Source organism: Rhinoderma darwinii, chromosome 2 (genome assembly GCF_050947455.1).
Source record: "Rhinoderma darwinii isolate aRhiDar2 chromosome 2, aRhiDar2.hap1, whole genome shotgun sequence".
Taxonomy (NCBI): domain Eukaryota; kingdom Metazoa; phylum Chordata; class Amphibia; order Anura; family Rhinodermatidae; genus Rhinoderma; species Rhinoderma darwinii.
In genome coordinates, this window is record NC_134688.1 from 429,408,551 (window position 1) to 429,430,358 (window position 21,808).

General features: G+C 40.7%; 1 protein-coding gene across 3 annotated transcripts in view; it reads left to right on the forward strand.

Moving 5' to 3' along the window:
* LOC142743527 (transient receptor potential cation channel subfamily V member 1-like) overlaps positions 1-21,808 on the forward strand; it is an 89,952-nt gene that overhangs the window by 54,838 nt on the left and 13,306 nt on the right. For all 3 annotated transcript variants that reach the window (XM_075854385.1, XM_075854383.1, XM_075854384.1), the window contains exons 8-13: positions 440-598; positions 3,205-3,300; positions 5,788-5,858; positions 6,276-6,441; positions 8,699-8,765; positions 15,426-15,727. In XM_075854385.1, coding sequence (XP_075710500.1) covers positions 440-598; positions 3,205-3,300; positions 5,788-5,858; positions 6,276-6,441; positions 8,699-8,765; positions 15,426-15,727 — 861 coding nt within the window. The remainder of the gene's footprint in view (positions 1-439; positions 599-3,204; positions 3,301-5,787; positions 5,859-6,275; positions 6,442-8,698; positions 8,766-15,425; positions 15,728-21,808) is intronic.

The following is a 21,808-nucleotide window of genomic DNA, read 5'->3' on the forward strand; positions in this document are numbered from 1 at the left end:
GTTACTTAAAGGAATTTTCCACCTTCACAAACATTTGTTTTAGTTATCAAAAATATATATAAAATATAAAAAAAGCAACTTTGTAACTAGTTTGGATAAAAAATGTCTCGCTGTTTAAGGACTACAGCTCCTATGGAAACTTGAGGACACATAGATCTGCGTAGGAGCTATAGACACAAAACAATAGGATATATTTAATCAAAACTATTTGGAAATTCAGTTTTTTTAATTATTTTAAAATCATTGGTACAATGAAAAAATCGGTTGCAAAGTTGTACATACCCTTAAAATTACCAGAATTATCTTACTCCTTGAATATCCCATTTCCTTATATTAAAAAATGTAATGAATCTATCATCTCACTATAAGTTAATAGTGTTAATAGTTGCAAACATTGAATGACCATCTGACACACAAGTCTCTCTGTTCTCTTCTCTAGAACCGACACAAAATGATAGTACTGGAACCCTTGAACCATTTGCTGCAGGAAAAGTGGGACTCCTTTGCTGGAATTATATTTTACGTGAAGTTCATTGTGTACATCATATATATGAGTGTATTCACAGCCACATCTTACCACAGGCCTCTGGAAGGGCAGGTATGAAGATGTATACAGAAAATTTATATTCTGACTTATATATATTAGAACAGGCCTAAAGGAAAAAATATGCTCTGCTTTTCGGTGACATTAACGTAAAGGTTTTCATCTCATTTTTCAAAACTTTATTTAAACACCTCTCTTAAAGGGTCACTCCTATCTTATAAAGTGATGTGATTTGGCTCCATCCCTTCATTGTTTTTCCCAGCACAGCCCTATGCCACCAGCTGTGCAGGGAACTGCAGAAAATCCCCATTCAAGAGCTACAGTTCCTTGCACAGCCGTTATCTGGAAGATGCCGCTGTGCAGGAAAAACATTGAAGGGGCGCAGTGCTAAAACAGTTCTGCGGCATCTTCATTCTCGGGATCGGTAGGGAGCTCCAGAGGTTGGACCCTGACCAATCAAAAAGTGATGCCATATCTTACTGATATGCCATCCTTTTATAAGATGTAAATAACCCTTTCATTTTCAGTTGTTCTAAAGCTGTTCGGTGTTGATGAAATAACAGAATATTAAAGTAATTATCCCGACTGCACAGTCATTATGATCCACGATAGGTTAAACTAATGACTGCTGAGGGCTAAAAAAAAAAAAATAAAAAAAAATACCTCTCCTCTATTCAGCACTGGCTCCTCTTCCAGGTTTCTCTTCAGAACAGAGTTGTCAAGATCTGTTGGTGTGTGGACCCACTGGGCCGCAGCGCCTAAGCGGGATGGCAGCTGGCCAAACTACAGTGTACCAAGTTAATATATATAGTCCAAGTACAAGGGTACCTGTGATAGTCCAGACAGTAGCAACGGCTAGGCACAGATGAGATCTTGATGGCAGGTGATGCAGACAAGACAGATAACACCAGACATGGTGTAACACAGCAGACGTGGCAGAACTTGACTCCAACACTATAGCGGGCACAGGAACAGCTACAACACAGGATACAGATAGCAGGGCACGGGAACAGGCTAACACTTAGGGAACATTTGCAAGACTAACAGAGGAATACGAACAACGCTCAGGCAATGAGCAAAAGGGCAGGGCCCTACTTAAGTCCAGGGTGATCATGGGCTAATTAGTGATGTTAAACATGTGCACGCACTGGCCCTTTAAGCACCCTACGGGACACAGCAGAGTGGAGCGGAAGTGAGCACTGGCGTCTCCTGGGCAGGAGATGCGGACCAGCGCTCACAAGTTCATGGCTGTGGCCGTCGGGGGGTGAATAGTCCTGACGGTCCGCGGCGTGGATGTTACAGGAGTGAGCCGGCAGATGCTAGTAAGTCACGTCACCAGCAGCGCACGCCTGCTCCATTCACTTAGACTGTGCTGAGGTCTATTACAGGCGTCGGCACAGTCTTACACTACCACTTCTCACCATATTGTCACTGGGGGGGAAGTGGTAGTCTGAAAGTTTCGGTGACATACGTCGCCATGACCACCAATGGGATAATGGTAGCAGAGCCACTTCAGGGATCCTAGGGAAAAAAGAAGGTCAGAGCGGAACAAATCCATTTAGGCCTGACATCATATGTAAAGTGACAGTGACACAGGATATTCATTTCACTTCACAATACGCGGATGAACAGATTTCTTGTTTTTATATGACAGACTAATTTAAATATTTTAAGTTAGTCAGTTAAAGGGGTGTAACACTTTCAGTAAATACATGTTTTTGTTTGTATAGTAAAAATGTACACAATTTTCAAATATACTTTCTGTATTAATTCTTCAGGGATTTCAAGATCTCTGCTTGCAGACAATATGAACTCTCATTGTTTATTTCCAGGGAATAAAAATCTATCCCGGTCTTGTGATGGACACACAGGTGCATGACTCGTTAGAAGACACAGCTCTGATACACATACTAGAACTGGAACGAGTCATGTGCCTGTGTCTCCATCAAATGACCAGGACAGATTTTTAGCTACTGAAAATAAGCAATGAGAGAGTTCTTTTTGACAGCAAGTAGAGATATTTAGAACCGAAAATAATTGATACAGTAAATATATTGGAAATTTGTATAATTTTTATTCATTATACAAAGAATAAGCTTTATTTGCTGAAACTCCTTTAAAGGAACACTAAACCTATAAATAAATGATAATTGTTAACAGGAGATAAATGTGCCCACAGTTTTTGTCAGTCTGCCGGATTTCTTCATGCTCCTGAAACAAACAGCCTTATAGAAATTTTGCAGAAAAGACAAGGGTTAATGTCCTACTGATTTGTTCCATTTTTGGCTGCTGAACGGTTAAGGGGGCAGGTCTTGGCAAATGTGGTGGGGCTTAACTATCTCTGTGTCCCACTGTAGACAGGGCAAAGGAAGGAGGCTCCTGCTGCAGCCAGTTGTATTATAGCCAGACATAGGATTGTGAGGAAAGGGGGGTTATAGATGATCTCATGTGACACAAAGTGAAGATTTCTTGATATATTTCTTAGTATTAATTGCAATATGAAACAAAATAGGATGAAAATAAAATAGGAGATTAAGAGAGTAAGTGTTGGGATATTTTTCTGTTTTTATTTTTTGTGTATTTTGTGTGTTTAGTGTTCTTTTAAGTTTTACATATTTATTTATTTTTGTCTACATTCTGTCAATTAATTTTTATTGTAGCCTCCGTTTCCACTACAAGGGACAACCAAAGATAATGCACGTGTAGTTGGAGAAGTCTTCATCATGCTTGGAGGCATTTACATCTTCATTTCTGAGGTACGCAGGCATCTCAGGGACCTCACCCTGTGCTTAAAGAAGCTCTGTCACCACATTATAAGTGCCCTATCTTCTACATAATGTGATCGGCGCTGTAATGTAGATAACAGCAGTATTTTTTATTTAGAAAAACAATAAATTTTGAGTTATGACCTATTTGAGCTTTATGTTAATGACTTTCTTAATGACCAACTGGGCGTGTTTTTACTTTTTGACCAAGTGGGCGTTGTACAAAGGAGTGTATGACGCTGACCAATCAGTGACCAATCAGCGTCATACACTTCTCTCCATTCATTTATTCAGCACATATTGATCTTGCTAGATCACTATGTGCAGTCACATACTCACATATTAACGTTACTGAAGTGTCTTGAGAGTTAATAGAGCTAACCTCCAGCCAGGACGCGATGTCTATCCACAATCCCGACACTTCGATAACGTTTGTGTGGGACTTACAGAACAGAAAGCGTGATCTCACTGTAAATGACAGCTTAGATCGCGAGATCACGCGTTCTATGCTGTAATTCCCACACAAACGTTGCCGAAGTGTCGGGATTGTGAATAGACATCACGTCCTGGCTGGTAGCGATGTCTATTCACTGTCAGGACACTTCAGTAACATTAATGTATGAGTATGTGACTGGACATCATGATCTAGCAAGATCACTATGTGCTGAATAAATTAATGGAGAGAAGTGTATGACGCTGATTGGTCATTGATTGGTCAGCGTCATACACTTCTCTCCACAACGCCCACTTGGTCAAAAAGTAAAAACACGCCCAGTTGTCCATTAAGAAAGTCATTAGCATAAATCTAAAATAGGTCATAACTCCGTCAAAATTGATTGTTTTTCTAAATAAAAAACACTGCTGTTATCTACATTACAGCGCCGATCACATTATGTACAATATAGGCCACTTATATCATGGTGACAGAGTCTCTTTAAACTGAATCTGCAAATATATTACTAGTTTCAGGGTACGGTAATCATTTTCACAAAGACTTAAAATATATATTCATGAAATATCTTACAGCAGTGGAGGAAAGCAAATATGTGCATTTTCTAAATAGTCCCACAACATTTATTTCCCTTCGCAGAGGTGGGATCTAATAGAAGAGAAGTGTACATGGAAGATTTATACTTCTCTTTTTCTAATCTATTCCCTGTTTTGGCCGCTATAATATGCAGTCTAAATATCTGTCTTATTCAGGGGAATCCAGTACTAGAGAGTTAAAATGTTTTCCTTTTGTCTCCATCTGGTTTAATCAGGTGCGAACACAGAAATCAAAACGATCCCCATCCCCCACTGAGAGTGCTGCTAAAGTACATCTTTATGCACTATGTTAATGTCCACAATTCCATTTTTAGATCCAGAATTCTGTGCTGATAATTCTACAATATCTATATAGAGGAGCTCTTCTGGCTTGATAACTGGCTGCATGCATTAACCACTAGGGCAAACTAACTGCGTGCAGATTTAAAGGGGTTGTCCACTTTGCACAATCCCTACTTGTTAGAAGGATCCCTTGAAAATAAGCAGATCACAAAATGTGCCCCCTTGCTGGGACACCCAGCGTTCAGCTTTAAATTTATGGTGAAATGTGGCAGTAAGTGTTCAATTTCCCTGCAGCGCCACCTCAGGGGAAATTAAGTATTACACAGTTCTCATTCAAATAAAGGACTTGTCTGTATTATTCAGGACAAGACGAAGAGGTCCTGCAGAGCAAAAGGTGCTCTTTGTAACCGCTTTCCACTCTGGCCATGAGATAACGGTCAGAGGATCCTTTCATAATAGGGTGTATAAAAATGTTTTTTTCTAAACTGGTCAAACCCTTTAAACAACTAGTAATAATCTCAATAGAAGCTTTAAAAATTCTTTAGGCAACATCCTCTATTGACCACTACATGAAACCTCTATGACAGCGTCACAGCAAGAAGGGAAAGCAGCCCCATTTCAGTTGTGTGCCCTGCATTTGTTTGGCTGGATGTAAATATTTTGCATTGATAAACACTGCACAAAAGTTGCTTGATATACAAATAAAGGCAAATAACTACCATAGAGGAGATCAATTTTAATTTTAAATTAATATATCATGTTTGCCTTGGATTTTATATGATAGAATATAGTGAATATTTACTTTACAACTGTGCGACATGATTTCACACAAATTCGTTAAATTATATGAAGACAATGGACAACAATGAAGATGGTTGAGTGGAAACAGTTGCCCCTAACCATTCAGGTTTTAAGAAAATGAGAGGTCAAATTTGTGGTTATAAAAACACTCTATAGTATTAAAAAAGTGTTTGGTACTTTTGTTTTATCTAAATGGAAATAGAAGGTCAACTACTCTATCTGCGTAAAACTTTCAGGCATATTGTGGCATAATATACACAGCGATTGCTTTTACACTGCATGTTTTGTAAGCTTAGGATCACATTTTGGGTTGTTATAGAAAACTTTCCTTTTTGTGTTTCTGTACAGATAATATATTTTTGGAAAAGACGACCTTCACTACAAATACTAATGATGGATGGCTACTTTGAAATCCTTTTGTAAGTTTTTCCTCTTTAGGAATAAGACATTGTGGTGTGCCTATAGAGAGAGCGCAGATGGTGCCTTAGCCCCACCATAGTAAATGACTCTGAGGGCCTACCATCAAGCTATCTATACTAGTAGCTGCATCAGCGTCTCTTTGCCTCTGTGTACCTTTAGCAACTCCATCCCCCTTCCCTCTCCATAGAATTCTATGTGCAGCATCTAACCAGATCCCTCAGGGATCTGATAATCCATCTTGGATTTTAGCAGTGAATTGAGAGTGAATGATCAGTGCAGGAGGCAGAATAAGTGACTCAGAAATGGAGAAAGAGGCAATTTTCTCTAATAAGATATATTAAAAATGTCATAATGCACTATTGATAAATGCAAAGTTTGTTGAAACGACAGTGACCATTTAATATTTCTTCCTACAGCTTTCTTCAAGCGAGCCTTCTACTATGCAGTGGTATGGTTTACCTTGCAGGAAGTGAAGTCTATGTGGCTCTAATGGTGTTTGCGTTGGTGATTGGCTGGGTGAATATGTTATATTACACCCGTGGCTTCCAGCAGACGGGCATTTACAGTGTGATGATTCAGAAGGTCAGATTGTCTTCTATTTTCTCATGTTCTGCAGTTAGTGGTATAATTATTATTAATATGAATCATCTTGTATCTAATGTCTTTTCAATCCAAACACTAGAGATACAGTATTTTTCTCAGCTGATGCACATATGTATGTACACGTTCATTTTCTTCTCTTTTCCAGACATACTGCCCATATTAAAGGGGTTGTCTCAAAATGGCAACCCCGTCTATGTGCCATAATAGGACGTATAGACATCATAGAGGGGTTCCCCTATTCGGACCCTCCCATATGTGCCAGAAGAGAGAGCCACTTTGGCATACCTGACAAAATCCATGCATTATATAGACGGCTGTTCCTTTGGTTGGCATGTAATATTACATTTGCCCTGCAGAGAAAATGTATGCCTAGGCGCAGGTTCTCTTGGCAATAATAGCTGATCCTACAGCTACAATAAATACAATTGTATATTAATTCACCTTGCATAAATGTAAATGATAGGGAAATATGCCAGTAAATGCATTCTTGATGGCACCAAACGTGATATAATATGTCAGGACGCAAAACTGGCCCTAGCTAGTCCTCTACATTGACATAAGGCTAATAGTAAGTGGCAACCACTCAGCACAGATGTGCAATTGTCCAAAACCCCTATAACTGATATATAGGTGAGAATTCACAGAAAAGATTAGGCATTAGTTATTCTACCATTCTTATGCCATTTTGCCTTGGGATTTTCAATGATAATTCAGGCCTAAGATATTCATCGTGATAACTCTATCATCTATAAATGAATATTTCCATAAAAGCATCAATATAGTTTGGCATACACTTTGCTTTAGAGTTCATATTTCAACATACTGTATATAAGAAAGGTCTAAGGGCCTGTTCACATCTCGGTTCCGTTCATCAGTTCCGTTCAATCTTTTCGTCTGAGGAAAACGGATGAACGGAACGGAAAGCCGAATGGAAACTATAGCTTCCAGTTGCATTACCATTGGAATATGGTTTATGTTAGTCTTTCCTTTCATAGGTTCCTCTGACGAAAAGGTTGAACGGAACCGATAAATGGAACCCGAATGTGATGTGAACAGGCCCTTAATGTAACACTTTATCTCATCTATGCATTTAGACTTATATACTAAACCGTGACCAGGTTATTCTAATATGGCACACATAATCCATATTGTGAATAGTGGGATTTAAAACCCCTCCACCACCAACACCACATCACCCAGGGACTATATCTGGTGCTTTTGAGTAGACTTAATCAGATTAAATGTTACAGTTTAGATCTCATCTAAAAATTATCACGTGACCATCTCACCAACACCTCCGTAGCTGGAAAAATACATCTGTATTATCTTCACATCCATCTATGGTGTCACAGTCATTGGTTTACACATAGCATACCTTTCTTTGTGGGGTGTACTTTTAAAATTTCTTTATTTTCTATTTAACCAGAAATAACATAAGCCTTACGATTTATGGCTATAGACCGATAGTGCTGGATTGAGCAGATGATGATGATGATGGGTCAGTCATGATCCATTATGCATCCGCTCACCAAATACAAATTTTTATTTTTATATTTAGAATTCTGAATATGGAGAGCAGCGCTTTATATCAATGTAATTACATTGTGGCTGTTGCTTCCCATGGCAGAATTCTGGCACGCAAAGAAGCTTTTCCCCGGCTTGGAGAAATTTGAATGTGGCACAATGTGTAAAAACATGAGGACCCTTAAATTCAGTGCCACAAAAAAGTCATGTAATGGCATTTTATTCTACTATAGTTATACATGGATGTAACAATTGAAAAATGACAATGAAAAACCTAATTGTGTGTTCTGGGCAATACCTCCATTTCCACTACACTAGAGTTAATGCAGTCTATATCATAAAAGGAGTATTTCGGGGGAATTGGGGCCTGGGTGATCCCATGTGGAATGGGATGTGGCTTCATGGCAGTCAGTCACCAGGTTTATGACGCCCTATCTAAAGGCAGCATAAAGTAGTGACAGTGACCCTGATTCCTGAGCTGGGTCACTTACTTTTCAATGATCAGTAGTTTTTCTAAAATTCACTTCATCCCCTGTAGCCTGTAATTATGAGCTGTGGCTTGCCATGCCCACCCGCGATGATTGACAGCTGTCCTCCCACATTGTGCATAAAAAGAAAGCAGCCAGTGGGCGGTGTATTTTAGCTGTCTAGTCTCACAAATGCCTAGAGGGCACTGCACAATTGGAATTAATAAGCAATATTTTTCTTTCAGACGATTCTGCGTGACATGCTTCGTTTCCTGCTTGTCTACGTAGTCTTCCTCTTTGGTTTTGCAGCAGGTAATAGTATAAATGTTTCCCCACACATAACATGTAATTCCAATAAAATCATGGAGAATATCAGTCACTAAACTTTTGCCAATATTAAATTAAAAGGCGCTAACATTTTATTTTCATATGCTGTGCGAAGCTTAATTATCTCATGTCTTTCACTATTTCAGCCAGCAGATGTCACTCTTGCTGCTTTAGAGTTTAGCATTTTTCTAAATGAGAACAAATGATGATGTTTTTAAAGAGGCTCTGTCACCAGATTTTGCAACCCCTATCTGCTATTGCAGCAGATAGGCGCTGCAATGTAGATTACAGTAACGTTTTTATTTTTAAAAAACAAGCATTTTTGGCCAAGTTATGACCATTTTTGTAGTTATGCAAATGAGGCTTGCAAAAGTCCAAGTGGGTGTGTTTAAAAGTAAAAGTCCAAGTGGGCGTGTATTATGTGCGTACATCGGGGCGTTTTTAATACTTTTACTAGCTGGGCGCTCTGAAGAGAAGTATCATCCACTTCTCTCTTCAGAACGCCCAGCTTCTGACAGTGCAGACACAGCGTGTTCTCGAGAGATCACGCTGTGACGTCACTGCATCGTGTCAGACGAGCGAGGACACCGGCACCAGAGGCTACAGTTGATTCTGCAGCAGCATCAGCGTTTGCAGGTAAGTCGATGTAGCTACTTACCTGCAAACGCTGATGCTGCTGCAGAATCAACTGAAGCCTCTGGTGCCGGTGTCCTCGCTCGTCTGACACGATGCAGGACCTGTGAGTGACTTCACAGCGTGATCTCTCGAGAACACGCTGTGTCTGCACTGCCAGAAGCTGGGCGTTCTGAAGAGAAGTGGATGATACTTCTCGTCAGAACGCCCAGCTAGTAAAAGTATTAAAAACGCCCCGATGTACGCACATAATACACGCCCACTTGGACTTTTACTTTTAAACACACCCACTTGGACTTTTGCAAGCCTCATTTGCATAACTACAAAAATGGTCATAGCTTGGCCAAAAATGCTCGTTTTAAAAAAAATAAAAACGTTACTGTAATCTACATTGCAGCGCCGATCTGCTGCAATAGCAGATAGGGGTTGCAAAATCTGGTGACAGAGCCTCTTTAACATCTGAGGTTTTGGGTTTTGGGTGCTGACTTTGCCAGACACATTTGTTTTTTTTTAGAATTATCTATCAGGATTATGCACACGACCGTATTTTTCATCCGTAATTACGGATCCACTAATTTCTATGGGCTACGGACACCTTTCCATGTAATTACGGAAGCGTTGCTAGGTGATGCCAGGTTTGCAGATGTTGCACATCATTTGTGGTTTTCTTCTTTTTGTGAATCCGTATATAAGGATACATTACAGATACACTACGGACCGTATTTGCGGTTACCGTTCTGTATATGCAGATAAGTTGCAGATGACTACGGATCCGTATGTATGTGCATGGGGCCTAAATCAACACTTTTTTTAAGCTATTGTAAAAGGCCCCAGTATTACTAGTGCAATTTTTTTTCTCTACTACAATATTTGTATTTTAATTTATTTTTTATTATGTTGTACTTATTTCCCTGAGACCCCATGCACACGAACATGCCTGTAATCACGGTCCGTAATTACGGCCACGGCCGGCCACAGACAGCCGAGGATAGTCGTCCGCATTTGTGGATCGTGCTCCCATTATAATGTATGGGACATGTCCTATTTTTTACGGAAAGTTTCTACGGGAAGGTAAATATACGGGAAGGTGTCCGTGGACAATAGAAGTGAATGAGTTGGGAATTGGGGATCGTAACTACCGTCTGCAATTACGGACGAAATCTACAGTCATGTGCATGGGGCCTGAGGCAGTCTATAATGGAACCGTTATCCACTCTTCCATGACAACATGAGAGAGCAGATATCAGTGCTGCCACTGGATATTAAAAATGAAAGCGCCGGGGTCCAGATAACCCTTTCATTTTTTTTTTTGTGGCTGTTACATACAGACCCTATTTATCAATTGTCTATGTAAAATCTGCTTACCTTGGCTCAGGCAGTAAAGTAGACCTGTCATTAACCCTCCATGTACTATGTTTTTATTTTATTTTGTTTTTTTAACAGTCTGACATGTAGTCTGTTTGCAGTAGCTGTCAGCAGCACATTACAGGTGCCTCTACACCAGTCCATATTCTATTTATGTGCTTCTGACTGATGCTGTTGTGATATCCCTCATCAGGACGCCCTCTGTTAGAAGTGCATTGACAGAATAAGGGAGCAGCATGAACAGGTACAGGTACAGTTGCAAGGAAAAGTAAGTGGACCCCTTGGAATAACCTGGATTTCTGGATTGATTACTAAAAATGTGGTCTGATTGTTATCTATGTCACAATTATAGACGAACACTATCTAACTACTGTAAACCAAAAACCCACAACAGTTGTACTGTTCATGTCTTTCATTGAACTCATTGAGTAACCTTCCACAGTGCAGGGAGAAAAAGTAAGTGAACCTTATTGTAAATGACTTCAAAGAGCTAATTTAAAAAAGGTATTTCACTTAAGATGAGAGTAGAAGTGTGGGTTTCACAGGCCCTTTGTCCATTAAATAAAGGCACACCAAGCCTGGTTACTGACAAGTCTGTTCTTTTTAAGAAAGATTGGTTAGTGGAAACCATGCCAAGGTAAACAACTTTCAGAAAACCTGAGAAAACGTGTTATAGACATGCATTCAGCTGGAAAAGGCTACAAAAGCATCGCTAAAGACCAGGGTGTACATCAATTCACGGTTAGCCAAATTTCAGGGCTGTTGCTATTTTCCCTAGCAGAGGGCATCCTGTTAAGATCACTCCAGGATCACAACGGCAATCCTGACAGAGGTGAGAAAGAACCCAAGAGTAACAGCAAAAGACCTACTGAAGACTACAAACTGCCAAAACCTCTGTGTACACTATCAGAGAAACACTGAACAAGAATGGTGTTGAGGGAAAGACATCACAAATGAGGTCGCTGCTGTTCAAAAAGAACATTGTGGCTGTCTCAAGTTTGCACGAGACCACCTAGATGTTCCCCAATGCTTCTGGGAAAATGTTCTATGGACAGATGAGACAAAAGTAGAATTTTTTAGCACAAATGCACAACACTATGTTTGGAGAAAAAAAAAGAACACTGCACACCAACACCAAAACCTTATCCCAACTGTGAAGCATGGTGGCGGGAGCATCATAGTGTGGGACTGCTTTGCTGCTTCAGGGCCTGGACATCTTGTGATCATTGAGGGAACAATGACTTCAAAGGTGTATAAAACATTTTACAGGATAATGTAAGGGCAGCCGCCCGTGACCTCAAGCTGAAGAGACGTTGGGTGATGCAACAAGACAATGACCCAAAGCACACAAGTAAATCAACTAAACACATTTAAATCAAATGTGTTTCGAGGGAGGAATAGTTGAAAATTTCCCCTCAACGTTACAGCTACAGGAAATGTTTGCTGGAGGTGATTTCTGCTAAAGGGGGACCTACAGGTTATTAAATTCAAGGCTTCACTTACTTTTTCTCGCTGCACTGTGGAGGTTTACTCAATGTGCCCAATAAAAAATATGAACATGAACATGAACAGTACATTCGTGCAGTGGCGTAACTACTGCTGTAGCAGCCATAGCGGCTGCTACAGGGCCTGCGGCATGAGGGGGCCCATGCCACCTACCGGCACGATCCCCCCCATGTGTCTGGAGGCTCCACTTGCCACCGCTATGGCTGCTACGGCAGATTTTATTGAACGCTATAACAGAGCAGGGAGATACCTGTACAGGTCACTGTACACATATGAACATTGACGTCACGGGCTCCTCCTGGAGCGGAATCCCCGACCAGAGTCGGCAACAGGGATTCCACTCAAGGCGTAGCCCCTGACTACACTGTCCAAATGGCGCTATCTACAGGGGGGTGGTCCTATCTTCAAGTGGGGTATGGCACAATCTACATGGGCACTGTGTCACTATCTACATGGGCACTGGCACTAAGGGCATCTAAGGGGGCATTATACTATATAAGATAAGCTAGGGGGCATTATACCCTATGGAGGCAGCTATGGGGGCTTTATGCTGTATGGGGCAGCTTTGGGGGCATTAAGCTTTATGGGGCAGCTATGGGGCATTATACTGTATGGGGCAGCTGGGGGCATTATACTGTATGTGGCAGCTATGGGGCATTATGCTGCATGGGGGCAGCTATGGGGCATTATGCAGTATGGAGGAATTTATTTGGGCATTATACTGCATGGGGGCATCTGTGTGGGCATTATACTGTATGGGGGCATCTGTGGGCATTATACTGTTTGGCGCATCTGTGTGGGCATTAAACTGTATGGGGGCATCTGTGTTGGCATTATACTGTATGGGGGCATCTATCTGCCAATGCAGCTATGGGGGCATAACACTGGTGTCAGCTAGAGGGCATTATACTGTGTTGGGGCAGCTATTTGGTATTATACTGTGTGGGAGGCACTATGAGACCATGATACTGTGTGGGCTGAACCGGGTGTGTATGGGTGAGGATTGGGTGGGGTTAGAGGCGTGGTTTAAAAAGAAAAAAAATTACCGCGCTGCAGGCCGCATCGGTTATCTCTCTTTGTGAAGCTTGAAATTATAGCACTATCTACAGGAAGGGCGCTATAGCACTGTATGTGGAGACTGTACCCTGTCTACAGGGGGCGCTGTTTAGCACTGTCTACAGGTGGGCTGCATGGCACTGTCTACAGGGGGGCTGTATGGCACTGTCTACTGGGGGGCTGTATAGCACTGTCTACAGGGAAGCTGTATAGCACGGTCTACAGGGGGGTCTATAGCACTGTCTACAGGGGAGCTGCATAGTACTGTCTACAGGGGGGGCTGCATAGCACTGTCTACAGGGGGGGCTGTATAGCACTGTCTACCAGGGGGGCTGTATAGCACTGTCTACAGGGGGGAGCTGTATAGCAGTGTCTACCAGGGGGGCTGTATAGCACTATCTACAGGGGGGCTGTATAGCACTGTCTACAGGGGGGGGGGCTGTATAGCACTGTCTACAGAGGGGGCTGTATAGCACTGTCTACCCGGGCGGCTGTATAGCACTATCTACAGGGGAGCTGTATAGCACTGTCTACAGGGGGGAGCTGTATAGCAGTGTCTACCAGGGGGGCTGTATAGCACTATCTACAGGGGGGCTGTATAGCACTGTCTACAGGGGGGGGGGGCTGTATAGCACTGTCTACAGGGGGGTTGTATGGCACAATCTACAGGAGGGGGCTGTATGGCACAATCTACAGGACTGGGCTGTCAAAAGTTTACTATGGGGCCCAGTGTTTAGTAGTTACGCCCCTGTATTTGTGTGTTATTAGTTTCGTTAGTGTTTGTCTATAATTATAACTTAGATAACAATCAGATCACATTTTTTTATTAATCAATCCAGAAGTCCAGACAATTTCAAAGGGTTCACTTACTTTTCTTGCAACTGTAGGTTCTTCATTCTGCTGACAGCATCGACAGTGTAGCAACTGGGAAATTCAAGTTACCTGAAGCACAGCAGGGTTCTTATCAGATCGCTCCCCTACTTACTGAATAGTAAGAGCCTCTGATAAAACCCAGAGTTATTTAGACATTTCTGTAATGTAATAAGTGGATCCAAACCAGAGTTTTGCTTTAAAACTGTAAAATGAAAAAGACGTTTTAATAGAGATCAACTTTATATTATAAAATGCCTCAGCTCTTAGCTTTCCGGTTTAATTTTTTTTGTTTAAATTTTAAAATTGCATTACGGGATCACTTTAATTATTTTAGAAACCATGCTAATAGGATGTCTTTTAAAAAAAAAATGTATAGTTCCCCTTCGTAAAGACTGTGACAATGTATCATCTATTGGGAAATCATCATCCACAGGACTGTCTTTAAGGGTGTGTTACCTGTGTGGTCGAAGTTTGCATGTCCCCTTTCACCATATTGCATAGGGTGCCATTGGCCCTGATGACCTGGGCACTTGGAGCTTATACCCCCAATCTCAGACTTGGTGCCCGAACCTATGGAAAGACTGCAGCTTCACTCTTTAGTTTATTCACTTGGCAGTTGAATGCTATTTAGGAAACTGTCTGGCTGTGTTATTTGTATGCTGTATGATTGTATTATTTGTGCACTGTATGGCGCACCATAACGGAGGGGCATCACTAGAAGGTTCTCCACAAGTCACATCCAACCTAAGGTCATGTACCTCGGAAGAATTTTTAAAGACATCTTAAGGGCTTGTCCACACGTAACGGAATTGCTGCATATTTTCATAAAATAGAATAAAGTGGCAGAAAAGTGGGTGAGATTTAAGAAATCTCATCCACAGGCTGCGTAAAATTTGCAAGAAGAAATTCAACTGCGGTGCATATTTTTCGGACCACAGCATGTCAATTCCTGCTGCGGAAAGTAGACGGAAAGAGATGTTACTATCTCCCAGCATTGAAAAAAACGCTGCAAAATCCGCACCATTTTCTGCAGTAAAAAACGCAGGATATGGGGCGGTTTTTCCACAGCGGAATTTCTGCTAGGTTCTGCGGAATTGCTGCAGAAATTTTCTGCAGCAATTCCGTTACATATGGACAAGCCCTAATAGAACATTTTCTAAGATCTTTGAAGTAATACAATAGTATAAATAAAAACCCTTTTCTGCATCACAGCTCTTGTTACACTTATCGGTGAGGCACCACAAAAGGCAGAAAACAGCACCGAAGCTGGTGAAAAAGAGGCAGCAAACTCCTACTCCGGTCTTTACATCACTTCCTTGGAATTATTCAAGTTTACAATTGGCATGGGAGATCTGGAGTTTAATGAGAATCTGAAATTCAAGCACTTCTTCATGTTCCTGCTCATCCTGTATGTGGTCCTCACTTACGTTCTCCTCCTTAACATGCTCATTGCCCTAATGAGTGAAACTGTCAGCAAAGTCTCTAGTGAGAGTAAGAGCATTTGGAAACTTCAGGTGGGTTAAATATTTTTTACTACCTTATTTTTGTAACATTGTCTGTGCATCCAGTATATATGTTCTTCCATTACTCAGTCCTCTCTGCACCTGGACTAGTATACAGATGAAGTCACTAAGCTCATCCGTGTAGGCCTTCATTGGTGTACAATCTACATTGCACATTGTTCTTCTTTGATATATTCTTAAAACTTTCAGCAATTGGAAACAAACCAATTAATTTGTAGAGCCCCTCTTCTCTTTTACACTTCTGGGTTGGGCTTCCTAGGGCCCAATAGAGGATATGATTCTGAGGGCCCACCTTATATCTATACAGAACATGCACATTTCCACTTTTAATTGCATCATAAACTCTGTTGTTCTCATTGCACACAAAGGACATATACCCTAGGGGCAAGATATTAAGTTTAAGCTTCAAGTGTGGTTGTCTTCTGCTGGACCTTTGAGACTTATTTTTTCTGCCAGGACCCGCTAGAGGATTTTCTGGTATGCTTGCGGGCCAATCTGACCCTGTCTCTTTACTACAGAGTTTTCTTCATTAATGACCCCCATAGAAGTGAATACTGATCTATATTGTATTAAATATCAGTGGCTTTAGGGGGAAGCCTCTAGATCTAGTGCGGTGAACAGTTTCGATAGTTTCCAAATGGTCAACCATCTTTCTGAGAGATAATCTTGAGTGCCAAGGCCATCAACATTAATGTAAAGTCACTGAGACCATGATAATGGCTGTACAGCTGCAGTCACCAGCTATATTTCATCTATAGCACCAAACAAATGCTTACTCCCCCCCCCCCCCCCCCACACACACATGCCCACTCCTGACAAAAAAGTATGGGTAATGTTTCCCTGCTTTATTCTGACTGAATCTCATTCTATTATTGGTACAAAATATTGTAAATGTATGAATGTGGTCTTCCATTTAATGTAGCTTTCTATTAGGTTCCTCATGTTCCTAACATATTAACGCATGTTTAGGGTGAGATTGCATGTTCAGCAACCTAAAAGAGGTAAGGTCCATAGTGGGGGTTATAAGTGTAACTTGTAACTGATAATACACTATGAGAGGGAGCATGTATGATTGTAGTTGTAGTAGACAACAATTCCTGCATATTTCTGACTCTCCTAAAGGGGCTATCTGGGTTTTTAAAATTGATGGGCTATCCTTAGGATAGGCCATCAATATTAGATCGATGGAGGTCCGACTCACATTTGTTTGAAGGGGACAGTGGTGCAATACCTTGCAGAGATGCTACGAATGTGCAAGTACAAACAAAAAGGAAAACCATGTAAACTTACGAGCGCTGTGGCCTCTTGAAACAGCTGATTGGCAGGGTGCTGAGAGTAGAACCTCCATCAATCGACTATTGATGGGATATATATATATATAAGGAGAAAATGAACCCTTTAATGACAGCCCAATGTCTGTTGACAGCGGGCAGTGCAGGTCCTCAGTATACAGTGACGTCTTTCTTCTGTAGAAGAGGCAAATAAGCGCTACAGTGAGTGCTTATTCTCTAAGAACGAGCTGTTACTCACAGCTTTTGTTCTTAGAGTAGCCTCCTGAGTACAGCTGGGATCGGAGGAAACTATGATCCCGGCCGTTTAACCCCCTTGATCACCTCTGTCCGTGACTGCGGCATGATTAAAGGGGACTCCCTTCTTTCATTGCTTTATCAGGTTTCCCCGTGATGCAATCGGAGGCTGGGTAACCTCTTTGCAGTCAGCACTGGGGACCCAGGACTGTCTGTTCAGTAAGCCTGTTAGGGCACACTAATGTTGCCCTAACAGCAGCTGTTTCATGGTGATTCAGCTGATAATGTAAAAGAATAGAAGAGTATGCTAATACATTATAAATTTAAAATAATGTTGTAAAATAGCAATTCCTTTATGTTATTACATTTTTTTTAACAAAAACATTAATTAAAAAAAGCACAAAAATAAAAAAAGTGAATATTTAGTATAAAATACGTTTTATTGTGAATACACTACATAAAAAGAAAATATTTTCACATATTAGGTATCCACATGACCATAATAGCCTGAGGACTTCATTTACCAGGTTATTTAGTGTGAAATGTGAACAGTGTAAAAAATAAGCAAAAAAGACAATGCCGAAAATTGCTACTTTTCTATAGTCATGCCAAAAAACAAATTCTATAAATTACACCGTAATTTTTATGTACGGTACCCCCAAACTGCACTGAAAATTTTAATTTCTCCTGCAAAAAACAAGTTTTAAACAGTTTTAAAAAGTTTTAACCAGCCACATCAATGGAAAGATAAAAAAGTTATGGCTGCTAGAATGCGAAGAGGCATAAGTGAAAAAATCAAACTGGTCAATAAGGGGTTAAGAACTGAATTGTAAGCGACAAACTATGTCACAGGTGTGCACACGTTTTATGTATTTATGCTGCACTGTATAAAAACCACACCGCAGTACTGAAAAGTAGGAGTATATAGTATAAGAGGAAGGAAATGACATATACCAGACTAGCATTGAGAAAGCCTTACAAAGTAAAGCCAAATATATGAAGATGAAAAGGATATATATATAAGGAGAGCTAGTATTTGCATGTCATTGTCTCACACCATTCTATAATGTCAAATTCTATCTTCTGTATTTAGGTTGAGGCTACATGGGAATAGAGTTTGGCAAAATTCACGTTGCTCATTTGCTACTTGTTTCTTCATAGGGAATAATTGTCACATTGCAATTTCTTGACGGGATATATTGGTACCTTGGCACTAGGACTAGGCAATGAATCAAATTCATTTGATTAATTTGCCATTTGGGCGCTTCACAATTCTGTCTTTACACAGAATCTTTAAATGTATTTTTAATTTCCCTAACAGAAGCACCGCAACGCACGGAGAAGAAGCCCAGCGCCTCTGATATGTGTCCGCTGGTGGCCCCGTCCCCATGGCAGTGTTGTGACGCTGCTGCTGGTGGGGTGCGTCGTTCCTTCATAGGAAACACTCCAGCCTTTACCATTGTAGGAGGAAGCAGTTATGTAATCCTCCCTACAAAATGTATTTCTGCACAGACTATCCCCTTTAGGTCCAAAGGGACAAATATACAAGCACCACCACTTTCCATAGGGAAAATAAGTCCGTAAATGTGTGTTTTATATAAACAATTGAGATAATGTGGCTGCATCAGATGTGCCATTGCTTCTTAGTGCCCGTACAGTCCAATCAGCTGGCACTGAGTCAGATATACTCAGTACAGGCTTACTCCTATTGGCTATGATTGTCATTTTCTTCGCTACAGTGAGTCATGGTCATGTTGCGGGTGGAGGAAGCTTGTATAATCTGACTGGACTGTACAGGCACCAGGGATCAACGGAATCCAATGCAGCCGCATGTAGTAAAAGTAGTGCACCATATTATTGGTGACAGATTATTTTTAAGGAATTATTGTGTAAACTTAATTTACTGATTAACTGCAGAATATGTATATTACTTGATTGAACCCCATTGTTTTACATGAATGCAGCATGCACAGCAATTCCTAAAAACATGTCAGTCATGTTGCTATATATATATATATATATATATATATATATATATATATACATATACACTACCGTTCAAAAGTTTGGGGTCACCCAGACAATTTTGTGTCTTCCATGAAAACTCACACTTATATTTATCAAATGAGTTGCAAAATGACTAGAAAATATAGTCAAGACATTGACAAGGTTAGAAATAATGATTTTTATTTCAAATAATAATTTTCTCCTTCAAACTTTGCTTTCGTCGAAGAATGCTCCATTTGCAGCAATTACAGCATTGCCGACCTTTTGCATTCTAGCTGTTAATTTGCTGAGGTAATCGGGAGAAATTTCACCCCATGCTTCCAGAAGCCCCTCCCACAAGTTGGATTGGCTTGATGGGCACTTCTTGCGTACCATACGGTCAAGCTGCTCCCACAATAGCTCTATGGGGTTGAGATCTGGTGACTACGCTGGCCACTCCATTACAGATAGAATACCAGCTGCCTGCTTCTTCCCTAAATAGTTCTTGCATAATTTGGAGGTGTGCTTTGGGTCATTGTCCTGTTGTAGGATGAAATTGGCTCCAATCAAGCGCTGTCCACAGGGTATGGCATGGCGTTGCAAAATGGAGTGATAGCCTTCCTTATTCAAAATCCCTTTTACCTTGTACAAATCTCCCACTTTACCAGCACCAAAGCAACCCCAGACCATCACATTACCTCCACCATGCTTGACAGATGGCGTCAGGCACTCTTCCAGCATCTTTTCAGTTGTTCTGTATCTCACAAATGTTCTTCTGTGTGATCCAAACACCTCAAACTTCGATTCGTCTGTCCATAACACTTTTTTCCAATCTTCCTCTGTCCAATGTCTGTGTGCTTTTGCCCATATTAATCTTTTCCTTTTATTAGCCAGTCTCAGATATGGCTTTTTCTTTGCCACTCTGCCCTGAAGGCCAGCATCCCGGAGTCGCCTCTTCACTGTAGACGTTGACACTGGCGTTTTGCGGGTACTATTTAATGAAGCTGCCAGTTGAGGACCTGTGAGGCGTCTATTTCTCAAACTAGAGACTCTAATGTACTTGTCTTGTTGCTCGGTTGTGCAGCGGGGCCTTCCACTTCTCTTTCTATTCTGGTTAGAGCCTGTTTGTGCTGTCCTCTGAAGGGAGTAGTACACACCGTTGTAGGAAATCTTCAGTTTCTTGGCAATTTCTCGCATGGAATAGCCTTCATTTCTAAGAACAAGAATAGACTGTCGAGTTTCACATGAAAGCTCTCTTTTTCTAGCCATTTTGAGAGTTTAATCGAACCCACAAATGTAATGCTCCAGATTCTCAACTAGCTCAAAGGAAGGTCAGTTTTATAGCTCCTCTAAACAGCAAAACTGTTTACAGCGGTGCTAACATAATTGCACAAGGGTTTTCAAGGGTTTTCTAATCATCCATTAGCCTTCTAACACAGTTAGCAAACACAATGTACCATTAGAACACTGGAGTGATGGTTGTTGGAAATGGGCCTTTATACACCTATGTAGATATTGCATTAAAATCCGGACGTTTGCAGCTAGAATAGTCATTTAGCACATCAACAATGTATTGAGTGTATTTCTGATTAATTTAATGTTATCTTCATTGAAAAAAACTGTGCTTTTCTTGCAAGAATAAATAAATTTCTAAGTGACCCTAAACTTTTGAACGGTAGTGTGTGTGTATATATATATATATATATATATATATATATATATATATATATATATTTGACTCCGATGATCTATGCACATGCACAGTTAAGTAACCTGATACTGGGAGCAAGAGTCCAATACATTCCGTTCGCGCTTCCTACTCTCAACAGCAGCTATGATGCCAGTTTCTGTGCTATAGTTATTCAGAGCTCGGTGGTGCGACGCGGAAGCCTGCAAACATATATACGAGTCCCTCTTCCTGTGATGACTCACTAAACTTTTTTAGTTTCTTTCAGCAGAAAACAAGAAAATCAAGACTAAACATGAGATTCACCCATAAACTTGAAAAAAAAAATTATATTTTATTTTTAGGCCAAATTACCCAGCTCTACTTGGCGCAAGAAAAAATTCTAGAAATTATTGCAAATTTGGCCATACTTTTTAAAACAACAACAAAAAAAGTTTACTTAGTAAAACTAAGCTAGAAATCTTTTTGGGTTTTCATATTTTAAAAAAGTCTTAAAGGTCCTTTGAATCCCTAATTGCATTGCAGCCTGGAATTCTCCCCCTAAATAGAGTCTTACAAAAATCTTAATAAAACCAGTTGTGTACATAGGGGGCAGCGGATTTAGCAACTTGCAGGAGCTGCTTGATGCTATCACACGCTTAACCACTCGTGACTGGGGGTACTGGTGCCCCCATGCCATTTTTATGACGAGTAAAAGACTTCCCTTTTTGGTAACATTACAACACATGTTGGTCTACATCCCTGTATATGTTGCCACCACTCATGGTGATGAGACCTACTTGGAATGGGCACTCTCTCTCCAGGGGTCCCTATGATACGTTCTACCTTGATTAAAACCATAGTTTGGCATGCTCAATGCCATGACTTGACTAA